The sequence below is a fragment of the Fusarium musae genome, chromosome 11 (assembly GCF_019915245.1).
Source record: "Fusarium musae strain F31 chromosome 11, whole genome shotgun sequence".
Classification (NCBI taxonomy): Eukaryota; Fungi; Ascomycota; class Sordariomycetes; order Hypocreales; family Nectriaceae; genus Fusarium; species Fusarium musae.
Genome location: NC_058397.1, coordinates 1,378,336 through 1,397,413, shown reverse-complemented (window position 1 = coordinate 1,397,413; position 19,078 = coordinate 1,378,336). Strand labels below are relative to the sequence as shown.

General features: G+C 40.0%; 6 protein-coding genes and 1 non-coding gene across 7 annotated transcripts; 5 read left to right on the top strand and 2 right to left on the bottom strand.

Annotated features, from left to right (window-relative positions):
- Nucleotides 1–13: 13 nt before the first annotated feature.
- On the bottom strand, nt 14–1,770 carry J7337_013560 (uncharacterized protein; the record flags this gene model as incomplete). The annotated part of the gene is made up of 3 exons (XM_044831046.1): nt 14–406; nt 626–1,431; nt 1,491–1,770. 3 exons carry the CDS (start codon nt 1,768–1,770, stop codon nt 14–16), a joined length of 1,479 nt encoding a protein of 492 aa, XP_044674321.1.
- Nucleotides 1,771–3,715: 1,945 nt separating this feature from the next.
- On the top strand, nt 3,716–4,723 carry J7337_013559 (uncharacterized protein; the record flags this gene model as incomplete). Its single annotated transcript, XM_044831045.1, has 1 exon — nt 3,716–4,723. The coding sequence occupies one exon, from the start codon at nt 3,716–3,718 to the stop codon at nt 4,721–4,723; it is 1,008 nt and encodes a 335-aa protein (XP_044674320.1).
- A 1,659-nt stretch (nt 4,724–6,382) lies between these two features.
- J7337_013558 (uncharacterized protein) lies at nt 6,383–7,132 on the top strand (the record flags this gene model as incomplete). The annotated part of the gene is made up of 1 exon (XM_044831044.1): nt 6,383–7,132. One exon carries the CDS (start codon nt 6,383–6,385, stop codon nt 7,130–7,132), a length of 750 nt encoding a protein of 249 aa, XP_044674319.1.
- An 880-nt stretch (nt 7,133–8,012) lies between these two features.
- Nucleotides 8,013–9,278, bottom strand: J7337_013557 (uncharacterized protein; the record flags this gene model as incomplete). Its single annotated transcript, XM_044831043.1, has 1 exon — nt 8,013–9,278. One exon carries the CDS (start codon nt 9,276–9,278, stop codon nt 8,013–8,015), a length of 1,266 nt encoding a protein of 421 aa, XP_044674318.1.
- An 850-nt stretch (nt 9,279–10,128) lies between these two features.
- J7337_013556 (uncharacterized protein) lies at nt 10,129–10,503 on the top strand (the record flags this gene model as incomplete). The annotated part of the gene is given in 2 exon segments (XM_044831042.1): nt 10,129–10,203; nt 10,216–10,503. The coding sequence occupies 2 exon segments, from the start codon at nt 10,129–10,131 to the stop codon at nt 10,501–10,503; spliced, it is 363 nt and encodes a 120-aa protein (XP_044674317.1).
- An 829-nt stretch (nt 10,504–11,332) lies between these two features.
- Nucleotides 11,333–13,139, top strand: J7337_013555 (uncharacterized protein; the record flags this gene model as incomplete). Its single annotated transcript, XM_044831041.1, has 5 exons — nt 11,333–11,527; nt 11,585–11,842; nt 11,894–12,142; nt 12,198–12,504; nt 12,559–13,139. 5 exons carry the CDS (start codon nt 11,333–11,335, stop codon nt 13,137–13,139), a joined length of 1,590 nt encoding a protein of 529 aa, XP_044674316.1.
- Nucleotides 13,140–13,496: 357 nt separating this feature from the next.
- J7337_013554 lies at nt 13,497–13,587 on the top strand. The gene has a single exon. It is a non-coding gene; the product is annotated as a tRNA-Phe (tRNA).
- The last annotated feature ends 5,491 nt before the right edge of the window (nt 13,588–19,078 follow it).

The following is a 19,078-nucleotide window of genomic DNA, read 5'->3' as shown; positions in this document are numbered from 1 at the left end:
GTCTTACGATGGATTACACCTGCCCAGTTATGATAGCTGCTGCCTGCTCCGAGAGAGCATAGAGGGGGGCTTGAAGATGTGCGCTCAGTGGGACAGGGAAGACTGATGCGTCAACAACCCGAAGTCCTTCAACGCCTGCAACTCGAAACTCTGTGTCAACCACTTTCCCCATGGAGCAAGTACCTGAAGGGTGCCACGAGGTGCCGCCAGTCATAGCTATCCTCTGATCCAACTTATCATCACTATCATCCACTGCAAGAGCTTCCACTGGGAGTCCTTCGGGAATAGATTCTCCGATAATCTGATCACTGAATTTGGACTTCATCATGAATCTCGTCAACTGGCGCAATCCTTCTCGGAACACATGTTTGTCAACCTCGGTGGAGAGATAGTTGAGATCCACTATCTGGAGTCAGTGATACGAACACGTAAAGTATCACATGAGAAAGATTACTCACCCTTTGGATGTTCGCCAGGCTTCCCAGACTTCAATGACACAGAGCCCTTCGAGGTTGGTAGAAAGCTTACCAATGCGCTAGTGATATGCTCTGGGGACGCCAGGAAACGGAAGCTTTGCAAACATGATAATGTTCTCAACAAATGTTCTATTTCTCGCGAGAAGAACGTGCTCAGATTCACGCGGTTTTGTCCCTTCGTCTCTTTCAATAGCTTGAGCAAGGCCTTCTCGTGGAATTCTGGTATTGACGATCCAGTCAAAAGGTACGCCTTGCGAGTATTGAGGTTGTTGAAACAGAGGGTTGGCGGACCCAATAGTATGCCCAGCAGAAGGATCACGCAGCCGCCAGTGCTGGAAGAATATCATATGATCGGATAAGTTCTTGCCAACCTCTGGAAGATCGACGAGTGGCTCAATGCCAAACTCTTGAAGATGGGTTTTCGGGCCGATACCAGAGAGCTGAAGAATCTGAGGAGAGCGGAATGCACCAGCGGAGATTATGATGTTCTGACCATTGACAACGCTACCACCAGCCAGCTCAACAGCAGTAGCTTTAAGATTCCCATCGATCTTCTGGATGATGATACGGTTCACGAAAGTCTCGACACGAACTTGGACTCCATCCAATGAATACTGATTGGCAGACCACTCGCGTTTACCATCACATCTCGCCTCACAGATGTATGCGCGCCCGAGGTTATTCCCACTGTTCTGGTCGCCGTCTGGCAGTGTTGAAACGCCAAGCTCTTCCCATCCAGCAGCGGCTTTCTCAGCGAGAGGGAACACGCGATTGGTTGCTTTGGCACAAGTTACACGGATGGGCCCATCGCTGCCGTGCTGATCCGGGTTCTTGTCATCGAACCAGAGTTCGGACTTCCTGAACCACGGTAGCTGGCCCTTGTAGCTGTAGCGATCATCCCCAACGAGGGCTGCCCACGCGTCGTAGTCTGCTGCAGCACCACGAGTCCAGCCACCTGCACAATATAACCGTTACTCAACGACTTCACCTACTGTTCAGGAATCATTCACTCACCTGAGTTAATAGCAGAGCTGCCGCCCAGACCTTTTCCGGAGTTGAGAGTGATCCGTCGTCCCATAAGTGCTTCAACGGGCTCTGACTGATACTGCCAGTCCAATTCGCCGCCTAGGTTCAAAACCTGCATATTATGTACGTCCGAGCGGCCGCACGTTTCTTTTCCTGCTTCAATGAGAAGGATCTTGGCTGCACCATCGTACTCTCGAATGCGGCTGGAGAGAACGCAGCCCGCAAGGCCACCTCCAACAACAATGTAGTCATAAGTTGGGGAAGCCATTGTGACTTGGATGTCGTTCAAAGAATTTATTTTTCGTAGTAGGAATAGTTAAAGAGAGACAAAGGTTCCAAAAATGATGCGCAATAAAACGAGAACTATTCGCGCAAGAGGCGGAGTAGCAATAGCTGACGTGAGATTAGGATTCATGGAATTGGCATGCCATGCAGCTGTGATACGAACCTAACTACAATATCTAGTAGTTGGCCAATGGAAGATTAGGGTACTAGTTCCACAAATTAAATTGTAATAGCAATCCTTGTAAGGATCAGAAGGCCAAAAGCGCCTTGATGCTTCCAACAACATTGTGTTCACAGCCTAAAGCTTGACCTTGTAGGCGGCAGTCATCCCATAGTTCATAACAATTTGCAGACAAATTCTATATATGGAACTGGCCTTTTTTTATTTTTTATCTCTGCGGACCACTTTGCGGCAACGTGGACTTCAGAGATATGACTTTCTTTCATACAAGTACGGACAAAGACGGACTGGTACCCGGCAGCCGTCGCCGGTCGAATGATCTTATAGACGGACACTGAATGGGGAATTTCTATGCAGGATAGATTAAGTTCTAATTGAAACGCCTCTCATCGAAGAGTAATCTGGGGTTCCCGAACAGCATAATATATGTAGCATCCTTCGCTTTGAGATCCTCACTTCGCCTCGGAGACCACTGAAACATCGAGTCTCCAAGGACTCTACAGAACATCATGTTATGCCCAGTATTTTCTACTAAAGAGTCCGATTACCATAACAATTCTTGTAGTACGTGTTGCACTCAAGATTCAATTGTTCAGGGTTCAGCATGTCTCGAGATGGTGATTTGACATTGAGAGGAAATTCTTATCGTCAATGCTCGAGACTCTAGCTATAACTCAAACAGGCATGGCTACGTTAGAGATAATAACGATTCCACTTCTCTCGTTGAAATTGCGGTTCGATTGGTGCAAAAAATAAACTCAGGCTCCCGAGATGTTATATACTTGCACCGACAGCACTCAACACTATATAAGATATGTATTGTCGGACAAGGGGAGATTTCCGGTTGCGCATAATATGATGAAGGCACCAAACTCGGGCTACTCTCAGTCTTCGGCCTTTGAAAAGGGCCGTTATTGCGCGAGGTCATATATGATAAGAGCGGTGCGGCACTCGGCCGGCAGTCTTCCCTGGACTCGTGAATGATTTTTCGGAAGTCGCTCTTTGAAATGCTACGCGATGCGGTCTTCTTGACTCGAGGGTTGCTGGCGAAGTGGAGTCATCCTTAACCGTATCTGCGTAACACTGTTGATCATTACATAACGGCCTGGAGGTTCGCACTTCAAAGTTCCGAATATTGACAGCAGGCAATGGTGCTGTGCCTGGCATTTGGGGAACAAAATGATTATCTTCCACTCTGCCTTGCTCCTGACGATCGGATATGTAGAACAGCATAGAGAAGGGGACCAGTGACCAGATCAGGCTTGCTGATGCTCGTGTTACGGAACACAAACGACTGAGTTTCGCGTATCTTGTCTTTCTATAGACTACGATGAAGATCTTGACGGGGAACAAATCCTCCGCTTACACATCCGGATCGGACATTTTGGAATTGCCGTAGAAGCGTCTCGCATGAATGTCTTGAGTGATCAACCAATGCCGGTTTCAAGTTTGAACCCACTTGGCACCACCTTGCATGCATGGCGACGGCCCGGAGCGACGAGCCAAGCGACCGACAACCGAAAACACCCTTGTATGTACCTGTGACATCAGAAAGCAGGCGAGCTGCCAGTTCTCTTCCAGTTCGACTTGCTATAAGTACTTCATCAATGGTCCAGTCAACTTGGTTTAAATCCTCTAGTCAGGTTCTCATATTATTATGTCAGTGTCAAATACATCTTGTTCCCTAAGCTTCAGCTGCTCAACTTAGCTCGCTACTTCAAGAATTTCTTAAGCAACATCACTCAAGATGGCTAAAGGCGCAAACTCTCCTCAACGCCCTCGATACTGGCTTCTTACGTCTCCTCGGACGGCCTCCAACCTGTTGGTCAAAATGCTCAACCTCGGAGAGCAGAACGTACGCCCTGCCACCCACGGAGGATACTTCTTCCTTCCATCTTTGCCCAAGCACTTCTTGTTAGCCGAGAAGCCGATGGATACATGGACGGAGGAAGAGAGCGCGACAGTGAACAAGGTCATCCAGGAATGCTCTGAAAGATTCCAAGATTATATCGCTGCGGCCGAGAAGGAAGGTCAGATCATTTATGTCAAGGAACACTCCATCATGTTGAACCATCCTCGTTGCGAGGACAGTTATGTCAATGGCTTAACTGGATCCCAGAAAGAGGCGGCACCGCTTCCCATGATGGACATCACTCAACGAACACGATCACCTCTCAATCTCACTCTATTTCCAGATGAGTTTCTCAAGACTTGGAATCCAACCTTCCTCATCCGTCATCCCGCTCTGATGATCCCCTCTCTGTACCGCACATGCTTTGGCAAGATGGAGTGGGAGGGCCTCAAGCGTCCCAGAAAGGAACCCATGGCAGCAGAGGTCACTACGAGGTGGCATCGAACATTGTATGACTTTTACACCGAGCACTTTGCCAACGACAGCATCTGGCCTATCGTCATTGACGCCGACGATGTCATGACATGTCCTCAACTGGTAGGCAAGTATGCGCAGCTTACTGGCCTTGATGAGAGTAAAGTCCGCTACTCGTGGGATAAGGTAAGAGAGGAAGAGCTGAATAAGCTGAGCCACATGGAGCAGAGGATGCTTAGCTCTATCAACGCTAGTACCACGATTGACCAGAGTAAAGTCGCTGGGAAAGTCGATATCGATCAAGAAGTAGTCAAGTGGAAGGCTGAGTTTGGTGAAGAAGGGGCGCAAAAGCTTGAACGATGGGTGAGAGACGCTATGCCAGACTATGAGTTTCTGCATTCCAGGAGACTCAGGTTGGAGCAAGAGTAGAGATCACATGGGTTATGGTTCAAAGGGGATGGAAGGCATTTCATCGGGTCATTGAACTCGACATCAGTTCTTGAGTCGTACGAGGCAGTGAGTTCCAATGTCTCTAAGTTCGAGTTGGATGAGCTTTGCGATATTCCACTACGCCGGGTTTCGAGGAAGTGGTCACCGGGAAGAATCTCAAAGACTGAATATAACAGATCTCCTGTGATTCCAACGCCTGCTGCCTGCTATCTTTCGTTTATCAGGTTGAGCCCTTGGGGTGATGCGAGAGTGATACAAGGACTTTCTACATGGCGCTGTGAACATAATCCATTTTACATGAACTCTGTGTATATAAGAATCATGGCATCAGAAAACCATAAACACAAGCTGGCAGTCGGATTGTCGCTGTCTGGATCTTTTTCTCTGTAATTGTTATGATTAAACAGAAACGTCGAACTGATACTACAGTCTTTATCACATTGGAAATTTATCAGAAGCAAGATGGACACAGCGTACCACTTGTGAATTTTCTCAAGTGGAGGGAGGAGACCAACATCAAGCGAGGCAAGCTACCCGAGACACTTCCGACAGCTTGGAGAGACATCCTGTCGACTACAGACAGTTAGAACTGCAAAGTATGGGAACTGTTGGATGGCAGCTTCTTCTAACCTGTTTCGGCACCAACTTGTGAGAGCCCGAAGACGGAAATGGAATTGAGGCGGGAACAGGTCGAGTCTAGTTTGACCCAGAGCTGTCGATATGTCTCGGCTATTCCATATTCCCGACTGGCCCTATCGGGTTGGGCCGACGTTTGGACCTGGTGGGGGTTGTCTCTGTAATCATCTAGTCTCTTGCGGAGGAGGCCATCGAGAGCAGCACTCTGCAGCAGCGTAGGAGGATGAGAGTAAAGGATCTGCAAATGACATAAAGTGTGCCATAGATAATCACAGCGGTGGCAAGATATGAGGTCAATGCAGCTGAAATGCGGGCATTTTGGGAAGTTGATGCAACATGTGATGATGTAGTTGAGGGTAAATTTGTCATCCAACTACGCAATACCAACAGAGATCTCCAATCCATTGTCGATGATTCTACTCAAAACCCAATCGAGGCCCTGTTTGCCCTGGCTATGGAATGAGGGGCCCTGAGATCGAGGGTCCTGTATTTGAGAAATAGATCCGGAAAGTGAAGGGACTAAGTAAACTTGTCCCTGAAAAGGCGCTGAGGAATTCCGCCCCAAGTCTATTTGCGTTGATCGGCCATGAAGTCAGGAACCACCAAAGTATGCAGAGTGTTAATCACCCGAAACTCTAATTCTACAACATCCAGACCTTACATATTCGTCGATAAGGTTCAAGGCCAGTGGCGTCGTGGCTGCCGACGGGAATGAGAGCAAGCCACAAAGTGGTGCCTGAACGTGCAAAGATTGACGCTACGTCAGGTATCGTCAAGTCTGGACTCGGGGAGGGGGGCAGAAATTGATGGTCATGAATGGATTGCATGAGGATAACAGTATATAAGTCCCTCTCAGTTCCCTGGGAATGCACTCATTCAGTCACTCACTCACATTCAAAAGCTCTTTGACATTTAACTGGAACAACAATCTTTGTCTCCTCTCAACCATTTCTTGAACAACTCAACTTATACACTTACAAAGTAGTCAACACTTACTACAACATGAAGGTCACTCTTCAGCTCATCACCACTGCCCTTGCGGTCTCTGTCGCAGCCCATCCTCAAAACGGACGGGGCGGTGGAAAGCCCAGCAGCACCAGCACTGCTGCCGCTGCATCTTCGACAACCGCTGCTCCCGGCCGAGGAGCCATGTCTTCTCTGCCCTTCCTGCCAACCTGGCTCTTCAGAGACTCCAACGCCAACAAGTGCATCAGCACTTACAACAACTGCTTGATCACCAACTCATCCAACCAATCGGCATGCGCTTCCAACTACGCAGCATGCATCAAGGGTGGATCTTCTTCTACCGGTTCTGCCACATCAGCTCAGACAGCTACTACAACAGTGTCAAGTGCCGGCGGTCCTCCTACTCGCACCTTTTCTCGACCCTCCGTCTCTGGTCTTGCCCAGTGGTGGAGAAACGAGCAGGCCATCCGACGATGCAACTATGCCTACTACGTCTGCCGCAGAAAGTCTGGCTCTACTCAGACATCTTGCGCTTCTGACCGAACTGCGTGCATATCATCCGCCAGCGCCACTGGAAGCGCCACGGCTGTGCCTACCAGTGTTCCCACCAGTATCCCAACCAGCGCGGCGACTACCACTGCGACTGGATCAGCAGTTACATCATCGGCCGCTTCCTCTTCAGCTACTGTCGTCCCTGCGGGTACCGGCACTGCTAATGCTGATGCTCCTCTCAACTCGGACGATCCCTCCTTTGATGACGAGAACTACGATGCTGATACTGCTTAAGCTTGTCAAAAGCCCACGTCAATGTAAAAACACAATACATCAAGCAAAATTTCCTTATTGTTAGCTGGATTTATAATACCTGAGTTTACAGGGGAAAGTTTCCCGTATTTCTATCACTGGCATCGCATGTTTGTGCGACAACATTCCCTTGGTTAACATTGATTACTACTGTCCTTTGATGCAAAGAGCTAGAGTACATCTTAGACAAAGAATGATAAAGTTGCTTGCCAGTAATATTTGTTTCGAACGCTCATGTGCTGTGCCAGTCTATTCATGACTTGTGTTATAATAGGTAGGCACAGAAAATATGATCTCACCGAATGCAGCTCAGATACGGTCGAGGCTTCGCATTAAGTGATCTAGTGCAGTCGATTTTACGCGAGTCTCTCGGTCTTTCAGAGCCAGACCACCAACGTTTAGCGCATCATGACAGAAGAGAGCGAGTATTAGGTAATTGGCTTGTGAAATCCTACAGTGGGGTCATGGCGGGTACATGCTGATTGCCAGCCCAAAGACAGAGTCGCACAAACAGTTCAGGGATGAGACGTTGAGCACGCGAAAAGAATTGTTAGTGCTGACGCGTTGAGCGTGCGACACGCAGAGGGGCCTAACGACGCGTGCCCCCTGTGAAAGGCGAGAATTTCGGGCTATGACTCTATGGCTCTCCGTACGGCGCTTGAACCTGTTAGAGCGCGGGTGCATAGCCTCTGGGCTTGCACTTGGAAAATGAAGAGGCTGGTCTGTGTACAGTGCACAATTGTTTATCACAGCATAGCTTGGCAAGGATCTTTATGCGCGGTTTGGCCTTTTCATCAGTGCTTGTCATTATGAAACTTGCTTCTCAGTCTTGCTAGATTATGCAAAGTCCCGTAGTCAGTCCTCAATTCTCCCAATCATACTCTGGAATTGGAAATGCCCTCGCATCGCCAAAGCCGGCCCCAATGTACCGCTGAGCGAGCTCGACGAGCCTCGTCCACGCGACAAAGGCAAAAATATTGTTGCGCAGCCAAATGCCCCAAGCTGTCTGCGGCGCCAGAATTGTCGTGATCAGCGGAGGAATCACCTGCATCTTGTTGATCAGAGGCCTGATCTGCTGCTCATAACCCTCAAGACCAGCTGTGATGTCTCCCTTGTGTTTGCTCAGCTCTCCTGCCAAGATGTAGGCGCCTGCAAGGGCGAGGCTGGTTCCGCCACCTGTGAGGCCTGCTGCGTATCCTGCATCGCCAACCAAGACAAACCGTCCCTTGGACAATGTCGGTGTTTTGACCTGTACAATTTCACTCGCGTAAAAGTCGTCGGAATTCATCATTTCCTTGACAGCGATACTGCTTTTCCATCCTACGTCACTGTAATGCTGCGCGATGTACTTCTTGAGCGCGTCGTTCCCTTTGACTGAAGCCTCCCGAAACGCGTCCGCGCTCTCTGACTTACTTCTCGGGTTCATGCACATAAGCAAGACGCGACTGAAGCCTGCTTGATCCGTTCCAATGCTGATATTCCGCCCTCTCACTGCGTTGAATCCCTGTCCAATCTTGCTTCCACCGAGGATATCTTGAGGTATCGAGAAATAGGCCGACCAGCAGTTGGTTGAGACGATGTGATCGCCAACATTACATCCTAGTCCCAATGCACGCGTTCTCGACGTCGCGCCATCGCAAGCGATTACCAAGTCGTACTCCGAGGCTTCCGCATCATTTGCAAACGTGACTGTGATAGGACCGGCAATCTTTTCACTCTGCTGCATTGACGCTATCTGCTCATCAAATATGTAGTTGATGTTCTTGTTGTCCTTCGTCATATCGAACAGAATCTTGGACAAATCCCCGCGTAAGATCTCGTACTCCGAGACAAGCGACTGTTGGTCCGGGTTCCCAGTTGGTCTGATAACTCCGTAAGGCGTTCCATCTTCGCGGACAAAGCTGATCCCTTCTTCTTGCGTCGACTTGGCTCTCACGGCAGCTTCCAAGCCAGCCATCTTTCGCATGACCGAGACGCCAGCGGTGCGAATGTCGACGGCTTGTCCGCCGGTACGCAGAGCGGGAAAGCGTTCAATTACTGTGACCTTTGCGCCAGCCTTTGCGAGCCAGTAGGCTGTCGCAGGTCCTGCGATTGAGGCTCCCGACACGAGGACTTTGAGGCCTGACATTTGGTTGGAGGGGCTGCAAATACGGAATCGTCAGATGTTTTACTCTGCAATCAACAATACATCGCCCATATTTCTTGGCACTCATTTCCAGCTTTAATATGAATGTCCAATTGCTCAGATGTACCTCATTCCGGACAATGGAAATGTAGATAGCGGACAACGGACTATATCAATAGTCCATTTTGACTAGTAAGCGCTACACTTTGGGCGTAGCGACGATGCTGTTGGCTGGGCAGAATCGCGGCGTCATAGAGCTGGCTATGCGGCACTGAATCTCAGACAACTGTTAGTGTGCAAAGTGAAGTATTTATCTGGAGAGAATTTGTATGGCGTAAATAAGGCTGTAATCAGTGGAGAATGAGGGTTGAGATCAACGATTTAAACGTGTCATTGTTGCTAGCATTGTTCACATTTGGGGCCTTCATTATCGCTGATGCACAAGACCATCCAAGGTACGCAGGAGGAACAAGAGCGGGGTTTCGATAAAGCAACACGCGACTGATAAGTCCTAGATTCGAGAAGACAATCTTTCCCACGCTGGTAAGATAGCAACTCATGAATGTATATGATCTCAAACGAAAAATGGAGGAATTTGCACCTTTGAGAGTCACATCGACATCTACTACCCTACACCAGCTGTGAATCCCGGCCGGTCTGTAAAATCTCCGCTCGGTGATCTCGGTAGTGGACGGGGAGACTTGTTCCGTCACTACCATGCGAAGTACCGACGAGTAACACAAAATAATGTAAGCATATAAAGAAAAGGGAAAGAATGTATCTTGGACCTACCTATGTGTTTCTATCCGTTTATCTGAATCATCATTTAACTACAAGCTGCTCGATCTTAACCATGACTTTATCACCGGTTCATTCGGAGACCAAGGCACAAACTCCATCCGTATCGATAAGCTCCAACAACTGCCAAGTCCATGGACAGTCCGAGACCCCTCATCTCGACAGACTTCTCCAAAACCGCCCCAAAGCCGAGCTCCAAGTTCTCGCCGACGCCGTTGACAGCCTAACGCACGGTGATCAATGTGCCAAATGCGCCGTCCAAGCCGCAGTCACAATCGTGACCGGCTTTCTTCAAGAATTATACACGGCTAAAAAGACCGGGAAAATCTCCAAGGAGGACAAGAAAGCCCTCAAATCGGAAGTCAAGGGATTGGCGAAAGGGATAAAGGGGGATGTCAAGGCTCGGAAGAAAGAGATCAAGGGCCAGTGAATGGCATCTCTGGCTGCACCTCTGATGTAATAACAGGGTTTACGCTAGTTCAGAAATATTCATGACATATCCCTCGGAGAACTCTCAGGCTGATCTGGAGAGAAGCCCGAGACGAGCCCCAATCCTGATGATGATGATCGTGCTGTAAAAATTTACCTCAATCCACCCCGCACAGAGCATGCCCCTCTATTCTCCAATACCTTCGTCCCCCACGGGGTCCGTGGAGACTTCAGAGGCCCAGTCCATCCCAAGGAAAATTACCAACGCAATATCTTGGACAGAGTGACACCACAAAAGCTGAGGCCAGATGCTACGTTGCGTAGGATGGTGGGGAATTTCCCCAATGCCCATGGGGATAAGGCCTTCTCCAACCTTCTCCCCGGAGCCTCTTCCTATGCGGAGACTAGCTATCAACGGCATGGTTTCTTGTTACATTCGGCCCGTCACGAATGTCACGCGCTTTGGAAGCCGGCGAAGAACGCAGAAGTGTTCCCTCGGTCCCTAGTGAAACAATCCGTTGGTCGATCAGAGCCGCAAGACTCGTACACTGCCTGATACGGGGGTCAGCCCGGCTCATGAATAGCTGTGACGGAACTTGCCCGCTGCCGTATTGCCGAGTCAACATTACGCGCACCTATAGGATGCAAAGAATAACAAGGACAGTATCTTAGGGAGAACTCCACAACTCCACCTATTTGCTTGAGAGAAGGTTTGAGCCAGAATGCGGAGAGTCGTGCTAAGACATTATGTATAATTACCTTAACCGTCACCAGCTTTCTTGGCTTCCGATGACTATCTTGGCAGATGCAACTGCAGGCCAATTGCCAATATGTCTGAACAGATTCTCAAGCCAAAGGAGGAGCTTGGTCATGCCGACTTTGACCATAACGAAGTCTTGAAGAACAATGATCTTATGCATGATGCCTTTGACGCTGAACAGCGCGAGCATGAGCAGGGTGTTTGGGCTGCCGCGAAGGCCCATCCTTGGGCTTGCTTCTGGGCCTTCATCATGTGCTTTACCATTGTGAGTCAATGACAAGAGTCCTCATCTCTAAACGGCCACTGACGTTTGTTCAACCAGGTCATGGAATCGTTCGATATGTTTCTGAACGGAAACTTTGTCGCTCTGCCCGCCTTCCAGAAACACTACGGAGTCCACGTCGAGGGTTCAGGCTGGACCATTCCAACAAGATGGCAGAGTGCTCTCTTCCAAGCAGGACAATGTGGTGCTTTCGTGGGTGTCTTCCTTGCCGGACCTATCACCAATAAGTTTGGTTACCGATGGACAACAATATTTGCCCTGATGCTCATGAATGCGACCATCTTCATCTCATTTTTTGTAAGTCGTCAACCTACCCCGTCCCCAGACGGCACCTAACCGGACTTATAGGCCAACTCGTTGGAGCTCCTTGTCGTCGGACAAGCACTGGAAGGGGTACCGTGGGGTTTCTTCATTGCCAACTCCCCTGCCTACGCTTCTGAGATCGTACCCCTTGCGCTCCGTGGTGCTTGTACAGCGACTCTGCAGATGAGTTGGTCTATCGGATCCATCATCGTGGCTGGTGCTACTTATGCCTACAATAAGAGAAATGATCAGTGGGCTTGGCGTGTGCCTCTCGCTTTGCAATGGCTTTTCCCCGTAAGTGATTCTCAGACTTGTCAATTATCCCCTGCCTCTAATATTTTGCCTGCAGACCCCTCTCTTGATTCTCGTGTTTCTCTCTCCCGAGTCTCCATGGTGGCTCATTCGTAAAGGTCGCAAAGATGAGGCACTGCGCTCGATTCAGCGCCTCGGAAGCGATGACAAGGAGGTAGCTCACCAGAAGCTTGCCATGATGGAGCGTACTGTCGAGATTGAGGAGCAGGAGGGTGGCAACCCTTCTCTGCTCGACCTCGTCAAGGGTACCGACTTGAGACGAACAATCATTACTTGCTTGATCTATGCCTCGCAGAACTTAGCCGGTAACTTGATCGCTAACCAAGCCACTTTCTTCTTCGAACGTAAGTTTCACCCATGATCGTTCCCGCAAACTGCTTTGCTAACCTCAACTCTAGGAGCTGGCGTCTCAACCGAACGTGCGTTCCAGCTTAACCTCATCAACTCATGCCTCCAGTTCGTTGCCAACATCTTGTCTCTCCCCATCACCAGTTCTTTCGGCCGCCGTACTATCTACCTCTTGGGAACAATCATCAATGTCGCCTTCTTGTTCATCCTCGGCATCGTCGCCACAATCCACCAGACCACCGCCACCAACTACACACAAGCTGTGCTTGGAATATTGATATCCTTCGTCTATGCTGGTAGTCTTGGACCTATCTCGTACACAATCATCGCCGAGACCTCGTCTGTCCGACTTCGTGCTCTGAGCACTGGTGTTGGTCGTGCTGCCTACTACATTGCCGAGATCCCCATGATCTACCTGGCTTCAAGACTCCTGAACCCTACCGGGTGGAATCTTGGTGGCAAGTGTGGCTATGTCTGGGGAGGCACTGCAGTTGTTTGCTTCTTCTCGGCCTACTTCTTCCTTCCTGAGCTGAAGGATCGATCATACCGTGAGACTGATATCTTGTTCAAACGCAAAGTCCCTGCAAGGAAGTTCAAGTCGACTGTCATCGATGTCAGGGACAACGAGTAGAGACGAAATTAAGATCTATAGTTTACGCGATTATGCGGCGTATTTGTTGGAAATCGTATGTTTACGGGTAGCTCAGTTTGAAACACCTTTGTTGTAGACCTCGTATATTAGCTGAAGAGAATTTGAACGACGAAATGATTATGCCTGGCACTTGTCTCTGAATGATCTTATGCTTTACCAGCGATTTCTGATCTACTATTGATACAGCCATACTCGCGATAACAACAATACTTGTCAGAACTCTCATAATCAGTCTTCATATGTCTGAACACCTCCTACCAAGAGCTACTGGAGCTTTCTTATCGAGATCTACAATCATATACTCATATCCCAAGCACTATGACATAATCGCAAGTCGCGGGTTTAGCTCAGTTGGGAGAGCGTCAGACTGAAGCCAAACTTCATCACCGATATCTGAAGGTCGTGTGTTCGATCCACACAAACCGCATCAATTCCTTGATTCCCAGACGTGGGATCTCGCTTTTTGCATATTGACACAATAACCTAGAATTGTTCTTTTTTCTTCATCACCGCATGCTAACAACCAACTTCCTCGCTGCAACTTAGAATTTACTAGCAATATTTAGGACACCGAGGGGATAATGATCTTGAACTTATTTCCTACTGACAGGTATGTAAGGATTCCAGCAAGTCCCCGCACAATGGATTGATCTCTATGATCGATCCCATACTAGGCAATTTCAGTCTACTGGTCTCTATGTACAAAGTCCAACTTTAAACAGATTACTTTATATTTAAAACCTTTATAACTTATTTAGTAAAGCTTTATTTAACTAAAAACCTAGTCTTAATTATAACTAAATCTTTAATAAGCTTTTTTACTTAATGCTACTTAACTATTTAACTTTTTCCTTTTATAACTCTTTAATTAATATAATTATTACTTATTACTTAATTTATTATTAAAAATAATAATAATTTATCCTTTTTTATAAGTCTATTATATTATATATTTAAGCCTAGTTTACTATTATTAATTAAATTATACTATTTTTATTATTTTATAATATTACTTTTTATTTATAAGTAATATCTTTTTAGTAATTATATAAGTTAGTGCTATAAATATATATATTAAAGGTAAAATAAATAAGATTTATAAAGACTTTATTTTTAATATAGCTTTTTAAGATATTATTATAAAAATATAATAATTAGGGTTTTTAAATAAGTAAACTAGCTATATTAAGTTTATATTTATAAAATATATAAAGTATTATATTAAGTATATTAAGGTATTATATCTTTTAATAGTTAATAGTATAAGTTAGGCTTATTAAAGTAAAGAAGTATTATTAATAGCTAGTAAGCTAAGTTTTATTTACTGCTAAATAAGTATATATATATATTTAGGTAATATATAAGTTAAATAGGGTCTATTTAATTCTATTTATTTTATTATATATGTTAAATAAAGTAGGTTTAACTTATTTATAATAGTTAGTTTTATAAGTTAAATAGTATATACTTAACTTATATAAAGTAAGTAGTTTTTAATTAAGAGAAAAAGGTAAAGTATATTTATATATATATTAAAATATATTAAGTTATAATATAATCTCTTTTCTTTTTAAGGTCTTATTTTTAAGGCCTATAAGTAACTAAATATAAAATCTAAAGGTATATACTAAACTTACTTTTATAAATATTTTTTATATTAATAATATATCTAGCTATATTTCTAAATATACTAACTATTTTAAAATAGCTTTTAATTATTATAAAGATATTTTTAATTTAATTTATAAATTTAATTTTAAGATATTTTAATATTTAGCTTATTTTTATATTAACTATTTTTAATATATAGTTTTTAAAAGTAAATAGTAATATAATTTTTATATTTTTAAGAAATATATTAATTATAACTTTAGTAATATAACTTCTTAAGCTTATAGGTTTTTTTTATTTTTTTTTCTTTTTTTTACTAACCTTATAGTTATATATATATTATATAAAAAGGACTATATAAATAAGTAAAAGGAGTAGATAAAAGCAGACCTTTAAAAGGCCTTAGCTTAGCTATAGTATTTATATTATTAAGAAAAGTATTTTTATAAGAAAGCTACTAAAATAATCTATTATAGTTATAAGGATCTAGATAAGCTAGAGGAGCTAAAGAATTAAAAGTTTTTTAATTATTAAATTATAAAGTCTTTTACTTTTAATAATATCTAGCTTTTAAAAGACTATAGTATTATTAATTAAAGCTTTATATTTAATTTTTATTTTTTTAAAGTTAATAGAAATTCCTTAAAAGTTACTAGGTATTAGTAAAGTATTTTAGTAATTCTTATATATTTTTATTTTTTAAGTAATCTTTCTATTTTATTAAATATTCTCTTTTACTATTCTTTACTTATATTTCTTTAATTACTTTTACTTTATAGAGTTCTAGTTTATTAATTTCTTTTAGTTTATTACTAATTTTAATATATATTATATTAGCTACTAATTTAAGTAATATAATATAAAAGATTTTATAAAGTCTAACCCTTATTAGTAAGTCTAGCTTATAGTTATTTTTAAAGATCTTTTTAATAATTTAATAAAATTTAATATACTTAAAATCTAATTTATAGCTTAGTTATTTTATAATAATATTTTTAATAGATAAGTATATTATATCTCTCTTTTTAAAGGTTAGTTCTTTTAACCTTTTAAAGTTATAGTATTATTATATCTATTTATTAATAAACTTTAGTTATAATAGTTAAGTCTAACTATATTAAACTAAGCTATACTTAGGTTTATTATTAGCAGATTATATAAAGTATAATACTAAGCTTATTAAGTATTATATCTTTTAATAGTAAATTTAATATATATTAAGCTTAATTAATATAAAGAAGTTTTATTAATAGCTAGTAAGCTAGAATTTATAGAAATGTTAAGGCCGGATATATAGGCATTGACTGCCTTGATTGGATGGTTGTAGCTGTTGTTGATGTTAATCACGCAGTGTTATATCTTATGCTAGTTTTTGCAATTTTCGGCTTATTTAGAATTAGGCCTTTAGGGTTAGACCCTTAGTATTAATTACCTTAACTAGGTAATAATAGAGAAGGCATTTAGCCTGCCAAGGCTAGGGGAAATATCTTTTTATACTTATAGATTAAGGCTACTTATTTAGTTAGATTATAAGGTTAAAGGTAGCAGTGTTATATAACCTTAAGACTTGCTTTTAAAGTTATTATATTTTTTTAATATTATATATAATACCTTATATATAATATATTAAAAAATAAGTATTATATTATATTATTCTTATTATAAGACCTTATTAGCTATACTTTATATATTATTATAAAGATATTTTTACTTTTAATAGAAATATTAAATAAGTATCTTTATATACTAGCTATTATAATATATTAGTATATTAAAGTTTAAGGATTAAGATATTTAAATATTAGTCTTAGATTATAATAGTAAATCCTTAGTTTTAATATAATTAGTATTTTTATTATAGATTAAGATAAAAGTTATTAGTCTTATAATAATTAATAAGAAAATATAAATAATATATAATATAATTACTAAGGTTATAATATAATCTTTCCCTTTCTCTAGATCTTATCCTTAAGACTATTTTTATTTATTTATCTATTAGTTTATTTTAATATATATTAACTTAGACTTATATTATTTTCCTATATATCTTATTAACTATTATATTAAGTTATATTTTTAAAGCTAGATATACTAAAACCTTTAAATCTAGTTCCTTTACTTAGTATATCTATATATTTAGTAATTATATTATACTATATTTTTATTATTTCTGCTATAGTCTTATTTATAAAGTTAATAAAAATTAAGCTAATTAGTATAGAAATTATAGTAAGGCTAAAGTAATCTATAATAGTTTTAGTATTATAACTTTTTATAAGTTTTTTTTATATAGTAAAGCGTTTTTTAGTTAACTTTATATTAATTTTATAGTTTTTAAAAATATAAAAGAGTATAAAAAGTTAAAAGAAGATAAGGCTAAGGCTAAGTAGGCTTTTAAAGAGGCTATAGCTTATTTTACTTATATATAAAAAATAAAGTATTACCTTAAGAAGTAAAGTAATAAGTTATTTACTTATAGTATATAGTTACTAGAGGAATAGAGTGGTTTTTTTATTAATAAGGCTAAATCTTTAGTTATTTTTAAGGCTTAGTCTTATAGGACTATTAATATTATTAATTAGAATTTTATTTTTAGTAATATTCCTTATTTTAGTTTTAATAGAACTTTTTTAAGAGTTATTAAGTATTAATAAGGTATTTTAGTAGTTTTTATATATTTTTATTTTTAAAATAGTTTTTTTATTTTATTAAGTATTTTCTTTAACTATTAATTTTATATATACTTCTAATTACTTTTACTTTATAAACTTCTAGTCTTAAGATTTTTTATAGTTTATTACTTATTTTAACTTATATTATATCTACTACTAATTTAAGTAATAAAATATAAAAGATTAGATAGAGCCTAACCTTTAGTAGTAAGTCTAGTTTATAGTTATTTTCTAAGATTTTTTATAGTATTTTATAAAATCTAATAAATTTATAGTTTAATTTATAATTTAATTAGTCTATCTTGATATTTTTTATAGCTAAGTAGACTATATTTCTTTTTAAAAAAGTTAGTCCCTTTAACTTTTTTAAGTTATAGTAGTTTTTTATATATTTCCTAATAAATTTAAGTTCTGTTTTTATTTCTTTATATAGGTTTTTTAAGTTATTACTTTTTAATATAGTAGCTAGATTAATTATTTTCTTTTATTATATATTATAATATATATTTAGTATAAATTTAAAATTAGTATAAGCTAATATAAGCTTTATACTTTTATTATATATAATATTATAAGTAAGTTAGGCTATTAAAAGCTTTTTAACTTAATTATTCTATTTATAATTAATATAATATTATAAGTATTATTTAAGTACTTAATTTATTTATTTAGTTTATTTATTAACTTATAGTTAGAATATAGTTATAAGTTAATAGTTTAATCTGAGTTATATTATAAGTAATTGCTAAAAATTTACTATAAATATAAGTCTTTTATTAAAAAGAATTTCTATAGGTAACCTATATATACTAATAATATATTAGTAAAAGATATAGGAAAGTTCTTTTATATCTATAGATTCTTTATATAGTAAGTAGTATAAGAATTTTATAAATTAATTTTATTATAACTATAATACTATTATAAAAGATTCTAGTTAAGGGTTCTTTTAATAAAGGTAACTTTATAATAAAGTCTATTATAATTAAGTCTTAAGGTTATTATATTATTAGTAGTAGTTATAGTTATTTATAAGGTTTATATTATTATACTTTTATTCTTATATATAAGTTATATTACTTTATAACTTATTTAATATCTTTTTATTTAACTTTATATTTTTATTTTTATAATCTTTTAAGTATTTTCTTTACTTTTTAATATCTATATAATAAGTATAAATAAAATTTATAAAAAAAGTTATATTCTTATTCCTTTATTATTTTTATAATAGTTTTATTATATTATAGGTATTTTTTTAAATACTTTTTTACTATATAGCAGTAATCTAGGTACCCTAGCTTGTCTAGGCATTTAGTGATTTCTTATAGATTTTAATATCTTTTAAGGTAATTTTTATAAACTAACTTTAGTATTATATATATCTCTAAAACTAGGTCTAGGTTATATTTCTTATACTATTATAAGATATAGTTAGCTTTATTATATACTACTGTAAAGTATCTGATTTCTTTAGTAAGTTTAATTAATTCTTTAAATAGTTTATATTTCCTTTTATATCTTTTTTTAAGGATTTTTCTAATTCCTATATACTCCTAGTATATTACTAGTTATCTTATATATTTTAATATTACTGTAATTCTCCTAATTAGCTAAGTAAACTAGTATTTT